This window comes from Thermothelomyces thermophilus, chromosome 7, assembly GCF_000226095.1.
Source record: "Thermothelomyces thermophilus ATCC 42464 chromosome 7, complete sequence".
Taxonomy (NCBI): Eukaryota; Fungi; Ascomycota; class Sordariomycetes; order Sordariales; family Chaetomiaceae; genus Thermothelomyces; species Thermothelomyces thermophilus.
Window position 1 is genome coordinate 3,038,932 of NC_016478.1, and position 15,071 is coordinate 3,054,002.

General features: G+C 57.7%; 3 protein-coding genes across 3 annotated transcripts; 2 read left to right on the forward strand and 1 right to left on the reverse strand.

Annotated features, from left to right (window-relative positions):
• Positions 1 to 1,288: 1,288 nt before the first annotated feature.
• On the reverse strand, positions 1,289 to 3,757 carry MYCTH_2121737 (uncharacterized protein; the record flags this gene model as incomplete). The annotated part of the gene is made up of 4 exons (XM_003667179.1): positions 1,289 to 2,407; positions 2,632 to 3,441; position 3,625; positions 3,696 to 3,757. The coding sequence occupies 4 exons, from the start codon at positions 3,755 to 3,757 to the stop codon at positions 1,289 to 1,291; spliced, it is 1,992 nt and encodes a 663-aa protein (XP_003667227.1).
• Positions 3,758 to 6,274: 2,517 nt separating this feature from the next.
• Positions 6,275 to 8,708, forward strand: MYCTH_2312835 (uncharacterized protein). The gene is made up of 3 exons (XM_003667180.1): positions 6,275 to 6,307; positions 6,401 to 7,021; positions 7,115 to 8,708. Exons 2-3 carry the CDS (start codon positions 6,700 to 6,702, stop codon positions 8,551 to 8,553), a joined length of 1,761 nt encoding a protein of 586 aa, XP_003667228.1. The 5' UTR covers positions 6,275 to 6,307; positions 6,401 to 6,699; the 3' UTR covers positions 8,554 to 8,708.
• A 3,088-nt stretch (positions 8,709 to 11,796) lies between these two features.
• Positions 11,797 to 14,739, forward strand: MYCTH_2312840 (uncharacterized protein). The gene is made up of 2 exons (XM_003667181.1): positions 11,797 to 13,392; positions 13,486 to 14,739. Exons 1-2 carry the CDS (start codon positions 12,278 to 12,280, stop codon positions 14,459 to 14,461), a joined length of 2,091 nt encoding a protein of 696 aa, XP_003667229.1. The 5' UTR covers positions 11,797 to 12,277; the 3' UTR covers positions 14,462 to 14,739.
• The last annotated feature ends 332 nt before the right edge of the window (positions 14,740 to 15,071 follow it).

Below are 15,071 nucleotides of genomic sequence, written 5' to 3' on the forward strand. Positions count from 1 at the left end.
AGCTCATCAAGAGTTTCCTCGCTGGCCCCTGGCCGGATGAGTGCAATGGCACATCCGCCGCATCCAGCACCAGTGAGCTTTGCTCAGCCGATCCCAGGATCTCGAACGAGCTCTCAAGATGTCGCTGGATGCCGGGGGGGAGAGACTTCCGGTGTATCCAACAATCCCGTGATTCAAGCGGATCAATGTTCCCAAGTGGTCAAGAGCATCGCACGTGCCATCAACCGTTGATGTCGGCAGAGAAGAGAAGCCCCGATGCCGAAGCGGTGAGTTGGCTGGTCGGGATGAGGTCCCGCCAGGATGCGTTCCTGGAGGGAGGCTATTGTATGTACATACAGTACGTGGCCAACTGCCATTGTGGAATCCGTAGTTGGAACTTCACATTACAACCTGAATGGGGTCGGGTTCCAGGTCGGTGACCAGGTGATGAGAACCTGAGGTTTGCAGCCTCAGGAACTCTGCCGTGTGCCAAAGCCCCTTGTACATACATACGTAGGTACTCTCGTTGCGCTTGCGCAGAGCCCAGGGGAAAGTGCCCTTGGGGAAATAGCCTAAAAGAATATCGGCGACGGCCGCCACCTGAGGCGCGTTTCAAGCGGCTCGGACATGCAGTGATCATCCCTGGCGATCTCTTTCGACAAAAAACCTACTCCGTAGAACCGAGCCAATGGACGCACATGATTCTGTAAACATGGCAACGCAACGGCTTCCCCCACCTTTTTTTTTTTTTTTTCATCGTTTGGTATACTTTCACGCTGTGCGCTCGTTCAGCAGCGCTTGAGAGCCTAAGACCTGATGCAGGAGCCGGATGCGTGTTGTGACCGAAGATAAATGCGTATATCCCCGAATATACTGTTGCTCGTGTTTGTAGCCCAGATCGACTTTGTAAAGTACAGTACATACAAAAATAGGAGTGATAACAATGACTACTAAACTCCCTGTTTTCTCGCCCAAAACACCCCGTTGGTTTGCACCAGAAATGACAGAACACTCCCAAGAAGCTCTCGTCCCGTCAGCCTACTCCACAAAAGGTTCCCTTAAAAAACTCCCGAGTGTTGCGGATTGTGAACCGTATCATATGCCCATCGACCACATCAACCCATTTGCCAAAACCGCAAACGCCCATTCGGCCTCATGATCTCATATTTTTCCGGTGTTTCCACCCCCCCTTCCCCCACCGACACTCCGTCGGGAGGCCCTTTTCCATCAAAAGAAAACCACACCTGACATCGACTCGAACTTCACCGTAGGCAAAGGCTCCATCCGCCCGCCGGGACGGCTCCGAACCTCACCCAAAGACGACACTGACGCCCATCTCCCTACATACCCGCCTCCACAGCTCCTCCCCATTGTTCTCCATCTCGGTCCCAGCTCCCCCGCCATCGGCGCCGTCCAGCTCGCCCGCAGCGGCAGCGGCAGCGGCAGCCTCGTCCTCGCGGCGCCAGACCTCGGCCAGGATGGTGCGGGCGCGCTCGATGTTGCGCATGCCCTGGCGGCGGTCGACCTCGACGAAGGTGCGCTCGGCGAGGGCGCGGTCGCGCGGGGCGACGGCCTCGCAGGCCGAGACGAAGAGGGGCCAGAGCAGGGCCGACATGGGCCCGCGGTGGCGCACCGTCGACACGCAGTGCGCCAGTGCCAGCCGCGCCTGCGCCTGCACCGACGCGTGCGTCCGCGGCCGCGAGAGCACCGTCCGGTAGAGGTACACCAGCGCCGCGTGCCGGTAGGCGAGCGCGTTGTGGTAGATGGACGCGATCCGCGATCGGTCCTGCGCGCTCGGCTGCGGCGGCGGCGTGATGATGGACTGCGGGGTGGTGCTTGACAGGCCTTCGGGAAACGGGTCGGAGGAGAATGGGGAATCGGGGTCGCCGCCGGCGGTGGTGGTGATGTGGAGTGCGGAATCTGTTGGAAGGGGGGAAAGGTGGGAATAGGGTACTGCTGGTATTGGGTCCGCCACCGCCGGCGCCGGCGCCGTCGGCGTCGTCGCTGTTGTTGCTAACCTTGATGATGGTGACAATGATGATGTCGCCATTGCCGCTGCCAAGTCGACCTCGGGATCCGGATCAGGCGTGAAACCCGGCGGGAGCTGGGGTTGCCATTGCAGCAGGGCCATCTCGATCGCTTGGGCGGTAGACTCGAACTCGGTCCGGAGGACGGCGGCCTTGGAAGGGTTGCCATCTATGCGGCTGGCATTCTCGAGCTCCGTTTTGAGGGCGCGAAGACCGGCGAGACGGTGGATGATGGGCCATAGGGTAGTTGCCATGCCGAGAAGAGTGTCGACGTTACACAACGGCGAAACGGGGGGGGCGCCTAAGGGGGAGAGTGGCTGGAGACGGCTCAGCGAGGGCGTTGCTGAGAGTGGCGGGGTGCCGTTGGACAGGGCAGTGATCACGTCGTAGAAGCGGAAAGCCTGTGGCGGGTGAGCTCGTCTGATGCTCAAAAAGGGGAGGGGTAGTAGCATACGCGCTCCAAAAAGACGCTTGTCGAGTCCCCCGGATCCGGTGTGGTGCCCATGATGGTCAGAGCTCCCTTGAGATGCCCAGCTACAATGTTGGAATGGCCCTTTTGAACGAGCTGTGGCGTGGTCAGCGCTACGCAGTCCGTCCGGAGCCACGTCAATGTCGGCACACTCACGCATTCATAGTAGACCAACAGCATGATGGCCGCTAATATCTCGTTCCTGTTGACTTTGCTGCTGTCCTGGATCAACTGAGCAACCCCTCGAATGGCCATGTTGTGAAAGTAGAGTGATTTCTCTGCGTTTTCGACGCCCCGGTACTCGAGATGCGCACAGGCGAGCGCAAAGATTGCGTATGTGACCGGAGAGTCTCGCCGGGTAAGGGGCAGCACCAGTTGCTGGAAGGGGTTGCCCGTCTCCTCGCGGAAGACAATGAGATGGGACAGGACGTTGCAAAAGTGATCTACCAGTGCCCGGCGATTTTGCCTGTCTGAGAATTCCGAGAATGTGGGCGCGCAGAAGTCAAGCAAAGGAGAGCCGACTGGACAGGGCGCAATCATGGCCAGGTCCGGGCACAAGGATTTGGATCGAGAAACCACCGCAGTGCTAGTCGTGGTTTGTTGGCCGTCTTCCGAGTGAGCATCGTCCCGCTGGCTGTCCGAGAGTTCAATAGGCGTGAAGGGAGAAGGAAAAGGATAACCGTCGAAGCTGCTGTCGGATGGACTCGGGATAAATGGGTCATCGAGGGCGTAGGCCACGAGGTTCCTGAGCACACCATCATCACGCCCAGAGTAGTACTCCGTGCCGTGGCTGGAGTGGCTGACCTGTGACAACCGCCGGGTCATCTGCTGGAGACCATGAGGGCTGCTGGGGGCTGCCGAGTCGCGCCGCCTCCGTTGGCGGGGTTTCACGGCTTCATAGACGCATTCGACGCCCTGATCCTGGCAACGACTGCATTTGGGCCGCTTCTCATCGCACTTTTTCTTCTGAACGAATTATCTGTCAGCCGGTTTGTCCGCTTCACGCAAATATAGATACCCATCCACGATCGTGGGTTGTTCTGGACAAACCTTTTCCTTACTTCATCACCAGTCAGGGCACCGGTCTAGGGAGAAGATGAACAACAACCGAGAAATCGGCAAGAGGATATGACGTACCAGAAAGTGCACCCTGTCGACGAAAGTCTCGGTTAGCCTTCTCTCGTTTCCCGACGGCCTCGACAGGGACAGACCCAATTTACGTACCGCCTCGTGATCGCCTTTTGGGCTGCTTGGGAGGAGCAAGTCTCGTGTACAAGAGCATCTTGACGTCCGGGAGAACTCTGACCGTCAAGGAGTTTCTTCGCGAAATTCGCCAATCCTTTTGTCGTGGCCGCCTTCGACGGCGATGGCCGCCCTTAAGTTCCCTTCGTCCCCCCCTTTCAACTCTTGAACGTTCGCCCCTGCTTATAAGCCACTGCGCTCGCACGAACCCTGACGCGGCTGCTAGCGGGCGGCGCGATTGCCGATCCTCTGAGGGTTTTTGACGGAAGCAAACGGCGGGACAAGGGGAAAGAGATTAAAATAAACGACAATACTCGGCGCCACACGCCAGGTTTAGTCCATCACAGATAGATTACGGACGTGGAAGGGGCCTACAAAGTTGAGCCACGATGACAATGGGCCGCTTCCACATGACGAAGTTGGAAAGTTCGACGTGTTGAGGTCCGGGATTCGTTCCGGGGCAATGGTCGGATGGGGTCAAGTCTAGTGTACATAGTAGATGAATGATCCACATGCTGTATCCAGGTTCTCCTGCCGTTCAATAGGAGGGCCAATAGAAGCTGCGTATGGTCGCTCGGTAAGGCGTGGTTTGCGGAGAAGGTGTGCGGGGGATTGGGGAACGGGCAAGGACTCCGGTCTCTTTCTGGGCAACGCATGCCCCCGACTCCGAAAATAAGCTGAGTCGTTCAGGGGGCGAGGGGCCTGAGCCGGGACTCGCGGGGTAAGTGGAAGGGCCCTTGCAGACTTCGTACAGCAGGTATCCTTGCTCCGGGCGAGTATCGAATCCGAGTTCTATCTCGCCTCTGCAGCGACATCTTTAGTGTTGCATTGATGCAAAAAGTTTATTACTACTCTCTTCCAGTTTAGACGGTAGCCAGACCATCTGCCGGGCCGTACTGTAGTACAACGTTGGGTCTGGACTCGATGGGTCGGAAGCGATGCTGATTGATGAGACCAGAATTAGTGATAAAACCTTGTCGGCTCCACAGAGAAGACCAATTTGGGGTACGGAGAGTTTGCGACTGAGGATTCGTCCCCGTGACCAAGGCATTCGAGGCATCCAGGCATAGCCGCCGCCCCCATTCACCGCATTGCTCGATTGAACCGGATATTTCGCCGAGGAAGGCCGACTTTCAAGGATGAACACTCTAAAAAGGCTTGTGCCCCTTCTGCTTGCGTGGACCGGGAGGACATGACAGTTCCGCATGCCTGTGCCTAACAGTAGGTGTGCATGTGTCAAACATACCTTTGCTTCGAAGGGCTAGGACAGGGGGACTGTATGTTCCCAGTGTCGCGATCGACCTAGGCAAGTTTGAGCCGCCGGGTAATTTTACTTAACAAAACAGCCTTGGTTTCCAACACCTGCTCCCAGGTGTCCACATCTGGGCACGCATCAGGTCGCAACTTGGCTGCTTCCAGACAATACTTTTTCCATTCACTTCACCACTAGCCCCAGCTTAGGGTAGCTTCTCAGCCACGCCAGAGCGAGAAGGACCCGGGTTGCTGCGAGATTCGGAAACTCGGCCGATGTATCATCCTCTGAGGGTTATGAAACAAGCCCGCCGTGTGACGAGATGCATACATTCCGCGCTGCATTTACGCTCTGGACGGCGCCTGCATACGATTTTCCATGCCGATATCTCGACAGCCTCATGCATGCATGAACGCTTCTTGGATTTAACATGCTGGTCTTTCACTCCGCATGAGGAGGACGTTGTTTGACACGGACAAGGTTAGTGAGAGATTTCAATCGAGAAAATGTGGCACGCCAACCATTTCCAAGCAACAGCACACTTGGGCCGCCATCTCGGAACAACAAGCACTGTCGGCAAGGAAGACGAGTCTCGTAACACACCTGGCCACTGCCGTGCAGCCCCGAAGTTGCTCTCATACCCTCCGGTTTTAGAAAGCCCCCGCCTGCGCAGGCGGTTAAGGCATTACCACGCACTGTCGGCTCTCTCTCCCGTCTGCTGCCCCCGCCCCCGCCCTACGTTTTCGAGTCTTCCGCCCAGCATTCTCCCGCTGCAGTTGGTTGTTCGCAAACCGAACGATGTTACGCTTTTATTGTAACGGTGGCCTTGCCCACACATTTGACTTGGCGCCTCGGAGGAATCCGCAGCAGCTTGTCGGAGCCCTCCTTTCTTAGGGGACCGCCACTTGGTGCGTTCAGTGATGGTGATCTGTGAGACGGGCCAATCACTCTGTTGCTGACACAGGCACCACATCTGGAAACCTTGTCCCCTGGCCCAACACTACGAACCCAAATATCCCAAGAGGCCAGGAAGCGTGGGATTTTCCGCTTCACCCCAGATTTGCGGAATTGCTGCGAGTCGGCGCGAGTCTACAATGCCAACCGGCCGCCCATTTCTCCCCCCTTTTTGCTTCTGCCGGTGATGGGAGCATACTCGCGCATACTCGCGGTATGCGCGCTCAACCCAATCTGACTTTGGTCAATTTCAACGCATTCAGGCCGGGGACCCTGAAGACAGGTCTGCGCCGCAAGTTTTGCGTTTTCCGTGGGTCTCAGCCGTACCTGGGGGCTGCGTGTGAGATTTGGATGCGTCGAGAGGTTATGCACGTATTACTAGTAGTAAGAGCCCAGCAAAGGCTTACGACCACCCCCCCCCCCCCCCCTCCAAAAATTCCGTTGCTCTCTTGGTCTGATGGCGCGCTGCAAGCTCAGCCCCGCTCGCGAAAACAAAAAGGGCTGCCTGCAACGCCTCAAACCCCCAACCTGGAATCCAAGAGACCGGCGGCAGACAGTCGGCCCGGCTACGTTTGCTTGTGCCGATATACATACAAACTACCCGGCGCCCGCGCCGCCCGCTCCTCTGCGCATTTCCGTCTGAACTAGGGTCGTCCGAACGAACATCCTCAACTCCGGTACGGAAGTCGATCCTCGATCAGCGCCGAGCCAATAACGGACTACTCCGGACGAAAAGAATAACCGGCTCGATCCCGCCCCGCGAGCGGACGGCCGCCATGCGCAGCATCTGGGCCTGTTCGTCGTGCGCCGCGCTTCCGCTGGTCGCGCTCCTAGGCTGGGACGCATCGGCGTCGCATGTAGGAAGGGAATGGAACGATGTGCACAGGATTCCAAAAGCGCGCGTGACGGCGCACCCGGTGCGCCGAGACGAGGGGACCTGTCCGGCCGAGCACACCTCGTGCGCCGCCTCTCTGGGCGGCGACTGCTGCCCTTCTCGATATGCCTGCGCGGTCGATTCGTGTTATGCGACAACGGCGGGGCCAACGACAGCCTGCGGAAGAGAAGGGTACTATGCGTGCTTCCCGGTGAACGGACAACGTGCGTAATTTTCCTTTCCCACCGGCCCATGAGATGCCATGTATTTTGTTGCGAGCGAAACGGAGGCTGACTGGACGGGATCCTCTCATCTAGCGGGTTGCTGTCCGCTCAACTTTGTGTGCGGCGATGGCGAGAATGACGAAGCCTGTTTACCTCCTGCTGGTTTCACATATACCGAAAACCCCTGTCCGACCGATTATTACCTTTGTCCAGCCTCCGCCAACTATGGGTGTTGCAGGAGCGGACTGGCCTGCGGCCCGAATGCTTATTGCTACCCGACGGACCCGGTAACCACGACCGTCTTTGAGACCATCACGACGACATCGGGCGCAGACACGGTGACGAGGACTCGGGCGGTCGAGACGGTCGTTACGCCCACCATTCCCACCGAGCTCGACGACGACACGTACGACGCCGTCAAGTTCGTCCCGACCAGCGTCCCCAAGGTTCCCGCCTCTTCCCCCTCTAGCGAATCCGACGGCGGCCTAAGCGGCGGGGCGATCGGCGGCATCATCGCTGGCGTGGTGGTCCTGCTGATCGTGGTGGTCGTGGCGGCCTTCCTCATCATCCGGCGCCTCAAGCGCGTCGAGGACATCATGGAAAGATCCAACCGCGGCTCGTCCAGTGGCAGAAGGACCCGACCGCATAATCAAGCCGAGGCAGAGCACTGGGGCCGCCACCTCCACTCGGAAGTGGACGAAATGAGCGTCAACCCCCTCATGGCACCCACCTCGGCCACTCCCAACAACACCAGCATCTCCGGCACCCCGACACCAGCAGGCGGCCCTGCTGCCGGCCACGGTCGCTCCGACTCGGCCGGCTTCCACACCCCGTCCCCCAACATGTTCCCCAACTTCCCCGACGACCGCTCCCGCCACGCGAGCCCGGACCCCAACGCCGGCTACTTCGGCCCCGCAACCGCCTCTGCCCTGCAACAGCAGCCGATGCAGCCCGCCCGCATCCGCGGCAACACCGAGAGCAGCGTCGGCTCCGCCGCGCCCCACAGCGGGAGCGGGTACGCGTACACCCACTGGCGGCAGCAGAGCAACGCCAGCGAGCTATCCGCGGACGGGAGCGAGAACGGCGTGGGGAGCCCGCTTCTTCCCGGCGGTGCTGGTGGCGCCACGGCGGCGGCTGCGGCATCCCCACCACCGGGGCAGGCGTTCTTCCCGGAGCTGGACGGGACCGCCACGCGTGCCGAGCTGCCGAGTGGCGGTATCGCCGGCGGGCCCGGGCCCGGGCCCGTGATCGTCAGTTCGGAAACCGGAACCGGAACCGGAACCTCTGGGCTGAGGAGCCGATCGGGCAGCGCCGCCAGCGCGCGCGGGCATGTCCGGAGGAGGAGCGACGGCGGCGACGGCCGCCGCCCTGGGTCCGGGCTGGAGCCGCTCGACGAGACGGCCGAGATGCACGGGCACTACGGCCGCAGGGACCAGCAGGCGGGGCAGACGGCCGCGGGGCTAAACGCGCGGTGGGACGACGCGGGTGGGTATCATCACCATCCGGAGGCGCCCGGGAGGAGAGGGCCGTGAAGGGGTCGCGATGGATAGGGGTTTGTGAGGGAGTTTGTTCGAGGCTGCGATGTTATGTTTTCGTCGGGTCGGGGCCCTTTTTTTTTTTGTCTCTCCCGTCTTGGGCGATCGTCCGGTTGTTCTTGCTCTAATTACCGTTTTCTTCGATACCCATCTTGACCAGTCGCGATACACGCGGAACCTGGCTGGTCGACTGTCGTTTTCGGACATATATTTTCTGCTTCAAAATCTCACTCCTCGTTCCGTCATTCTGTGTGTCTGTGTCATGGGAGCACGGGGCTCTTGTGGGTTTTAAACCGTTTGAACACCTTTACATGGATGGATGCATGGGAAGCCCAGGCGTTCTTCTGGCAGCGTACAGGTCCTGGTCTCTTCCGTTCTTCGTCTCTCTTCCTGACAATCTGGATCGCGGGAGTTTGGCCATCCGATGGGATGACTTTATGTATACGACGTGACTGTGGAATGAAAGATCCGCCTTGGAATCAGGAATAAAAAGTTTGCCATGACATCATCACAGGTGTGTCAAACCGTTGGTGGGCCATCACAGAGTGCTGTATGATTCAACTTCACCTCCGCTTTCACTAGCTGCTTGTTTCTTTTTTTCTTTTTTTCTTTTTTCTTTTTTTCTTTTTTCTTTTTTTTTGAAATTTCTTTTTTTAGAAAACACTCGTGGATGTTGAGACACTGGCAGCTCTCGATGCACCGCAGGGTCCAAAATCTCTGATTCCATGGCTCCTAGTTCGCAAGATGGCGAGAGTTTACGTGGGCAACCCGCTTTGTCCAGCAGCACCATCTCGCTCCTTGGCCGAGGATTGAAGGCCAGACCAGTTTACAGCTTGGGTCTGCGGTCTGACACGCCAGAACCCTTCCCGGTTCCCACTCGCTTGCTGTCTCTTCTTCCGGTTTTTTTTTTTTTTTTTTTGAACAGGGCACAGCGCTCACCCACGGAGGGAGTTCGGCGCCGCAAGACTCGGGACTCCTCGCTGGGTGTCCTCATCCCTAAGGATACACTAGAAGAATCGGCGACCCGCCCCCACCTTCCCATCCACGGCCTTGACGGGAGCTCTGCGCGAGCCTGTCAGGAACCTTTTTCCCAAGGCGCTCAAAGCGTCTCGCGGGACAAGCCGGATTCGGAACCTGTGGCTCTGCTTGGGGGGGGGGGGGGGTTGGGGGAAACGAAGGAGGCTTGACACCCGTGCGCCTCTTTCTCCGCTGGCGGCGTCCCTGTCTGCTTCTGAAGAGGATCTCGAAATCGCCAGTAGCCGTACGGCGCATTCATGCTTGGTTGGCTGGCAACTCGAAGGCGGGGTATGACAAGGCGTGTCTTCTCCGGGGAAGAAACAGCAAGCAGTCTGGTGCGGCTGCACCGGATCTCAGCTTGCCTAGACCCCGCCGCAACGAGCTGTTCCTGGTTTTCTTGACGGCACAGAGGGTTTGGCTGCAGTGGTTTAGGAAAAGTGGTTTTCACCATTCTGCTAGTGGTGGGTGAGGGTAAGCAAGATGGAAGCGTTAGGCCGTACGGAGTACACGCTTCCTAATTTTGGCAGAACCACAAAACGCCTAAACAGAAAAAGAACGCTTGGGGATCAACTAGTTGGAGTGTCTACCGACTCAGAGTGCAGCCTAGAGTCGAGTCGACTCGTGTTTAAATGATGGATACGCTCAGATGAGCGCCATGAGAAGTGCAATCTTCTCTCTCGCAATCCCTTATAGCTTCATATATAACCGTCATGAATGGGGAGGAAGACTTCTCGGATCAAGGGTTTGGCTGGTAGCTATTCAACCGCGCCGTACGGAGTAATTGTTCACGTTGCTGGCGGGTTAGTTATTATGTTGACAAAGAATGGATGTAAGTAGGCTGGCAGTAGTATTTGACAAGGCCTGGAGTACCCCAAATAACCCCAACCCTGAATCTGCTGTAGAAACGAAGAGCTCGGGCCGCTTTGCGCACCTCTGCATTTTTTGCAATTGCAGGTGTGCACAGGCCACCAACAACCTGCCTATATATACTCTCCCTCCCCCCCGAAATCTTGCTCTGTTCTTTTCTTTTCTTCTTCATACTTACCTTGATCGACTGCGCGGAGATCAAGAACACCGCGCCGTATGGCGGAGAGCCTGCATTGCACATCGTGGTGCTAGCCGTCATGAATTGTCCTTCGGGGCCGTTCCGGTCGTAATTTTTGCTGTCCTTCCAGAAATGGAATTCTTTTCACTGTGTGCCCGGCATTGGTCGAGCCATGGAGAAGAGTAAAGAGCACAGAATTTAATCCTGTCTTCATGCCTCCCTTTGCTTGATTTTGCCACCTCACGCCCTGGGTTTTGATTCGTTGATGACCGAACGGCCCAGTAAGCCAAATTTTCGAAAGGCACCAGATGTTCCACGCCAGCCTTTCCTCTAGGTCATAGTTGCCCCACAGGTTGGAATGTCACGTGTCTCTCTCATTGACCCGTAACAACAGCCTCTTTGCCGGCGAAAAGTGCCGCTTCCCTTGTCGGTTGCGTTGGGGTTTGAATCATGATCGTGCTACTTCGATCGCGGTATGAGACGTCCATACAGTACGGTATACATACAAAAAGATTGGATCAATTGTTGGATCCGTGGCAGCTGTTGCCCGCAAAACACGCGCTTCGGTTATGGCCGCGGTTGTGTATCAAGGACAACTCTAATAAGGCTTAACATGGCTATAAAAGGACGTCCGTACTTTGTACCTAAACGGAGGAGAGTGCTCGAATTTTCCGTAATCGACCCTATTTCTCGAATGCAAGGCACAATCGGTAGTTATCCGAACTTAAGGATTGGATATTCAAAGTTGTAAACGGCGGGACAATCGCATTCCCTCGTTCCTGCCGCCGCTGTCGAGGCACCCATTCATTCATTCTCCTCAGTGTTCGGAACTTTGCTCTCACTTGCATGGAGAGCCCCGCTGGAGGGTCCCACATAACCCCACGCCCCAGACGCACCTGAATCTTCCCACCGCCTGCCAATGGGCTCTCCTTGCCCCCCAGTCATCTTCACATGTCAAAACCAACCTTGGGAACTGCGCCGTGACGCGAGATGATCCGTGCCTTGTCGCGAGCTTTTGCGGCCGTCAAGTCGGGCGGCGAGCAGACATGTGCCATGTGGCCGGATTAGCATCGAAAAGGCCCAAGTTCTTGCCTTGGGCTATTTTCTTTGTGTGAAGGCACCTCCGGTTGACGGTTTCCCCGTCAAAGGCCCCGTCCCATGGCCATTCTCGGAAGGCGCATCTAGCAACCGCCTCTCGCTCCTTTAGTTCGCACATCCAGTTATCAACTTGAAACGCTCCTTCCGGTGACACCGCGAGATTAGATTTGAACCCAATTTGAGTGCAACTCTTGGGTATCCAGAGAGAACCCGAGCCATCCAGCAACCGGGGCCATTTCACTAGTCTTTCCGGCGACCAGTCATTCGGCGAGATTACTCGAAGGACAGCGCGGGTTCTTGATCGAAGAGTGGAAATCCATATCTCAAGATGATCGACCATTTGCTGGGGCGGCCGTCAGTCAAGTCGCGCAGATTGCAAGTCCTTGCCGTTCTGGCCTTCTGGTCCGCTTACTTGGCCAGGTAACGGATACCTATCTTTCCACCTCATACTGTACCGGCTGACGTTTGAGCAGAGGACACAAGCATGGCCCTCCCGTTCTGCGTTTCATGTCGCGCCTGTTGTCGAAACGGCTCACGGCATGGCAGATCGTTGTGACCACCATGTTATACCTCTACGCCGCCCGCAACTTCAGCACCCTCGTCGGCCTCGCGTGCCCCGACCCCCTGAGCAATATGTACGACGCCGCCTACTTCCGGGCTACCTGGGTACTCACCGCTCTGGACGCCGGGTTCTGGACTGCCATGGGGATCCGCAATCAAAAGCTGCGCGACCTGGCTAGTGTTGTCTTCTCGCTCTTTTACCTGATCGCCGCCGAGCAGGCCGATGAGAAGGTGCGCAAGGTGCGCGGCAACATCACGGTGGAGCACATGCGCATCAGCTGGAACAAGGGCAGTCAGTCACCCTACTTGCGGTTTGCGCAGCGTTTGATGCGCCCGAGGCTTATGAAGTGGCCACCGCGCGAGATGCGCATCGCGCGACCTCCCGCCAGCGATTACAAAGAGCCCGTCTCGGCATGGCTCTATTTCAACGGACCCTTGTCGAAGCTGAAGGATCATAACCGCTTCATCCTGGATGTTCCCGGGGGCGGCTTCGTGGCCATGAATCCCAGATGCAACGACGACAAGCTGCTGGCCTGGGCGACCAAGACGGGCTTGCCGGTGCTGAGTCTAGACTACAAGAAGGCGCCCGAGTATCCGTACCCCTACGCACTTAACGAGTGCTATGACGTCTATACCATGATCATACAAACCCGCGGTAAATGTGTCGGCTTGTCTGGAGAGGAGGTTCCCAAGATCGTGTTGACGGGGGACAGCGCCGGTGGGACGCTGGCAACTTCGACAACGCTAATGATCATCGAGAGCGGCTCATCACCCGTGCGCCGCTTTCAGGGCCAGGTAGATCTTCCTGTCCCGGATGGGCTGATCCTGTTCTATCCCGCGCTGGACATGAACATCGGTAGTTGGATGTCAGACGAACAGATGGCACTGATCAAGGATCGCCGCATGCGCGGGACCAACAAGCGCATCGTCCAGCGCAAGAAGTTCCAGTACGACAGCCTGGTCGGCACGCCCCACGCGTCCGACGACGAGGACGACGTTGTGCCGTCATCCAAATCTCGGTCCGGCCCCGAGAGAGAGGACTCGAGGGTCGAGGGCAAGTCAAGCGAACACGTCCGCGACCCGGCTCCCGAGTACGCCAACTTGGGCCCAACCACCTGGAGCCAAGTGCATCAGGGCCCGCCAGCGCCGAGCTCCCCGGCCGCCGCCACCAAATCCGGGTCCGGCAATACCACAACCGCTACCGCGACCCCTGGAGCCTCCCACCGCCCCGAGCCCATGCGCACCCGCCTCGCCATGTCGTCCATGATTTCGTACTTTAACGACCGGGTACTAACCCCGGAGATGATGCGTGCCATGATCATCCTTTACGTCGGCCCACACAACCGACCCGATTTCTCCCAGGATTACCTCCTCTCGCCCATCCTGGCGCCGGACGTCCTTCTCTCCCGTTTCCCGAAAACCTACTTTGTCACGGGCGAGCGCGATCCGCTCGTTGACGACACCATCATCTTTGCGGGGCGCCTGCGGCGCGTGAAGGCCGCGCAGCTCGCCAGCGGCGGGACTAGGCTCGAGTACCGCGACAGCGATGCCCTGACGGAGGGATTCGATGAGAAGGCCGTGGCCGAGGTGGCACTCATTCCCGGCATCAGTCACGGATTTGTCCAGTTCCCAACCCTGTACCCGCCCGCGTGGAAGCTGATCGACCGGGCGGCGGGGTGGGCTGAGGAGTTGTTTGCCGGGGCCGAGAGGAGGGAGCAAGAGAGGGACTTGGCTCGTAGGGGCTTGTTGGGGAGAAGGAAACGACAGGGTGGAAATATGGACAATGGGGAAGACGGAGAGAATGGGGATGAGGATTCGCCGCTGGAGATGATGAGTATAGCAAAGGCGAAGGCGAAGGATGCGAAGAAGGCGGCGGCTGATATGGAAAGGAAGGGAACAACTGGCGGCGAAGATATTGGGGCACTGACCGGAGAGGGGACCGACGGACACGGCCAAGGAACCCGCGCTGCCTATGAGGATGAGGATGGCGACGCCGGCCCATATGTGGCGCCCCAGCTCGAAACCAGCAGTTCCCGCGAGAAGAAGAAAGCGGGGAAGCGTGTTCGAACGCGAGATGAGGACGATAAGAGTCTGGTCAAGCTGGCGAGCACGGATGATTTGCTGGGAAGGAGAATGCATGGTCTGGCCGGGGGCCTAACAGGAACGCACCATGACCCAGTTTGAAGGTGCAGGCGGAAGGTGTGTGAACCGCGACTCACGACGGAAAAGGGGTACACAAGACAGGGGTTTTGGATTATGGAGTAAAGGGCACATTGGTTAGCCGCAGTCTCAGGTTGTGCAGCTTGCATAGCGGACAGCTTTATTTATACAGCGAGAGCGGTATCCAAGCGGGCCGTAGAAGACTGAATCTAAGCTTGAAAAGTCGAATTTAAATATGAAATACACTCTGGCAAATCTGGCTTTCGCTATCGAGCCCGGGCGACGGGTCACCTACAACTAGACGCACGCACCCCGGCACAATACTGACTCTGGCCAGGATATTTCACTTCTTGACTGTCGCGGAACGAGTGGGGAAGACCTTTGTGTCGAGACTTGGGCAGTTTAGCGGCGTCGTAAATTTTTTTTTTTTTCTTGGTACAAGGTCCAATTAACTAGCCGGCTATGAGTTCATGATTTGGAGGAGAGGGGGTGTGGAAATGGAGAAGCAGACGACACGTACATACATACTGTACAGTATGTGCATACCGACTGCATCCGGACTCGGCATGGCCCAATCAGTGCACTTCCAGCCGTATTAGCGAACGACCGGTCAAAATCCCTCGCAACGTGCCGC

What these genes read in the sequence shown, in the direction of transcription:
- MYCTH_2312835 (XM_003667180.1), top strand. Translation starts at nt 6,700, where the DNA reads ATGCGCAGCATCTGGGCCTGTTCGTCGTGCGCCGCGCTTCCGCTGGTC. An exon ending in CTTCCCGGTGAACGGACAAC is followed by an intron (nt 7,022 to 7,114) that starts GTGCGTAATTTT and finishes CCTCTCATCTAG; the next exon opens with CGGGTTGCTGTCCGCTCAAC.
- MYCTH_2312840 (XM_003667181.1), top strand. Translation starts at nt 12,278, where the DNA reads ATGTTATACCTCTACGCCGCCCGCAACTTCAGCACCCTCGTCGGCCTC. An exon ending in GCCAACTTGGGCCCAACCAC is followed by an intron (nt 13,393 to 13,485) that starts CTGGAGCCAAGT and finishes CGCTACCGCGAC; the next exon opens with CCCTGGAGCCTCCCACCGCC.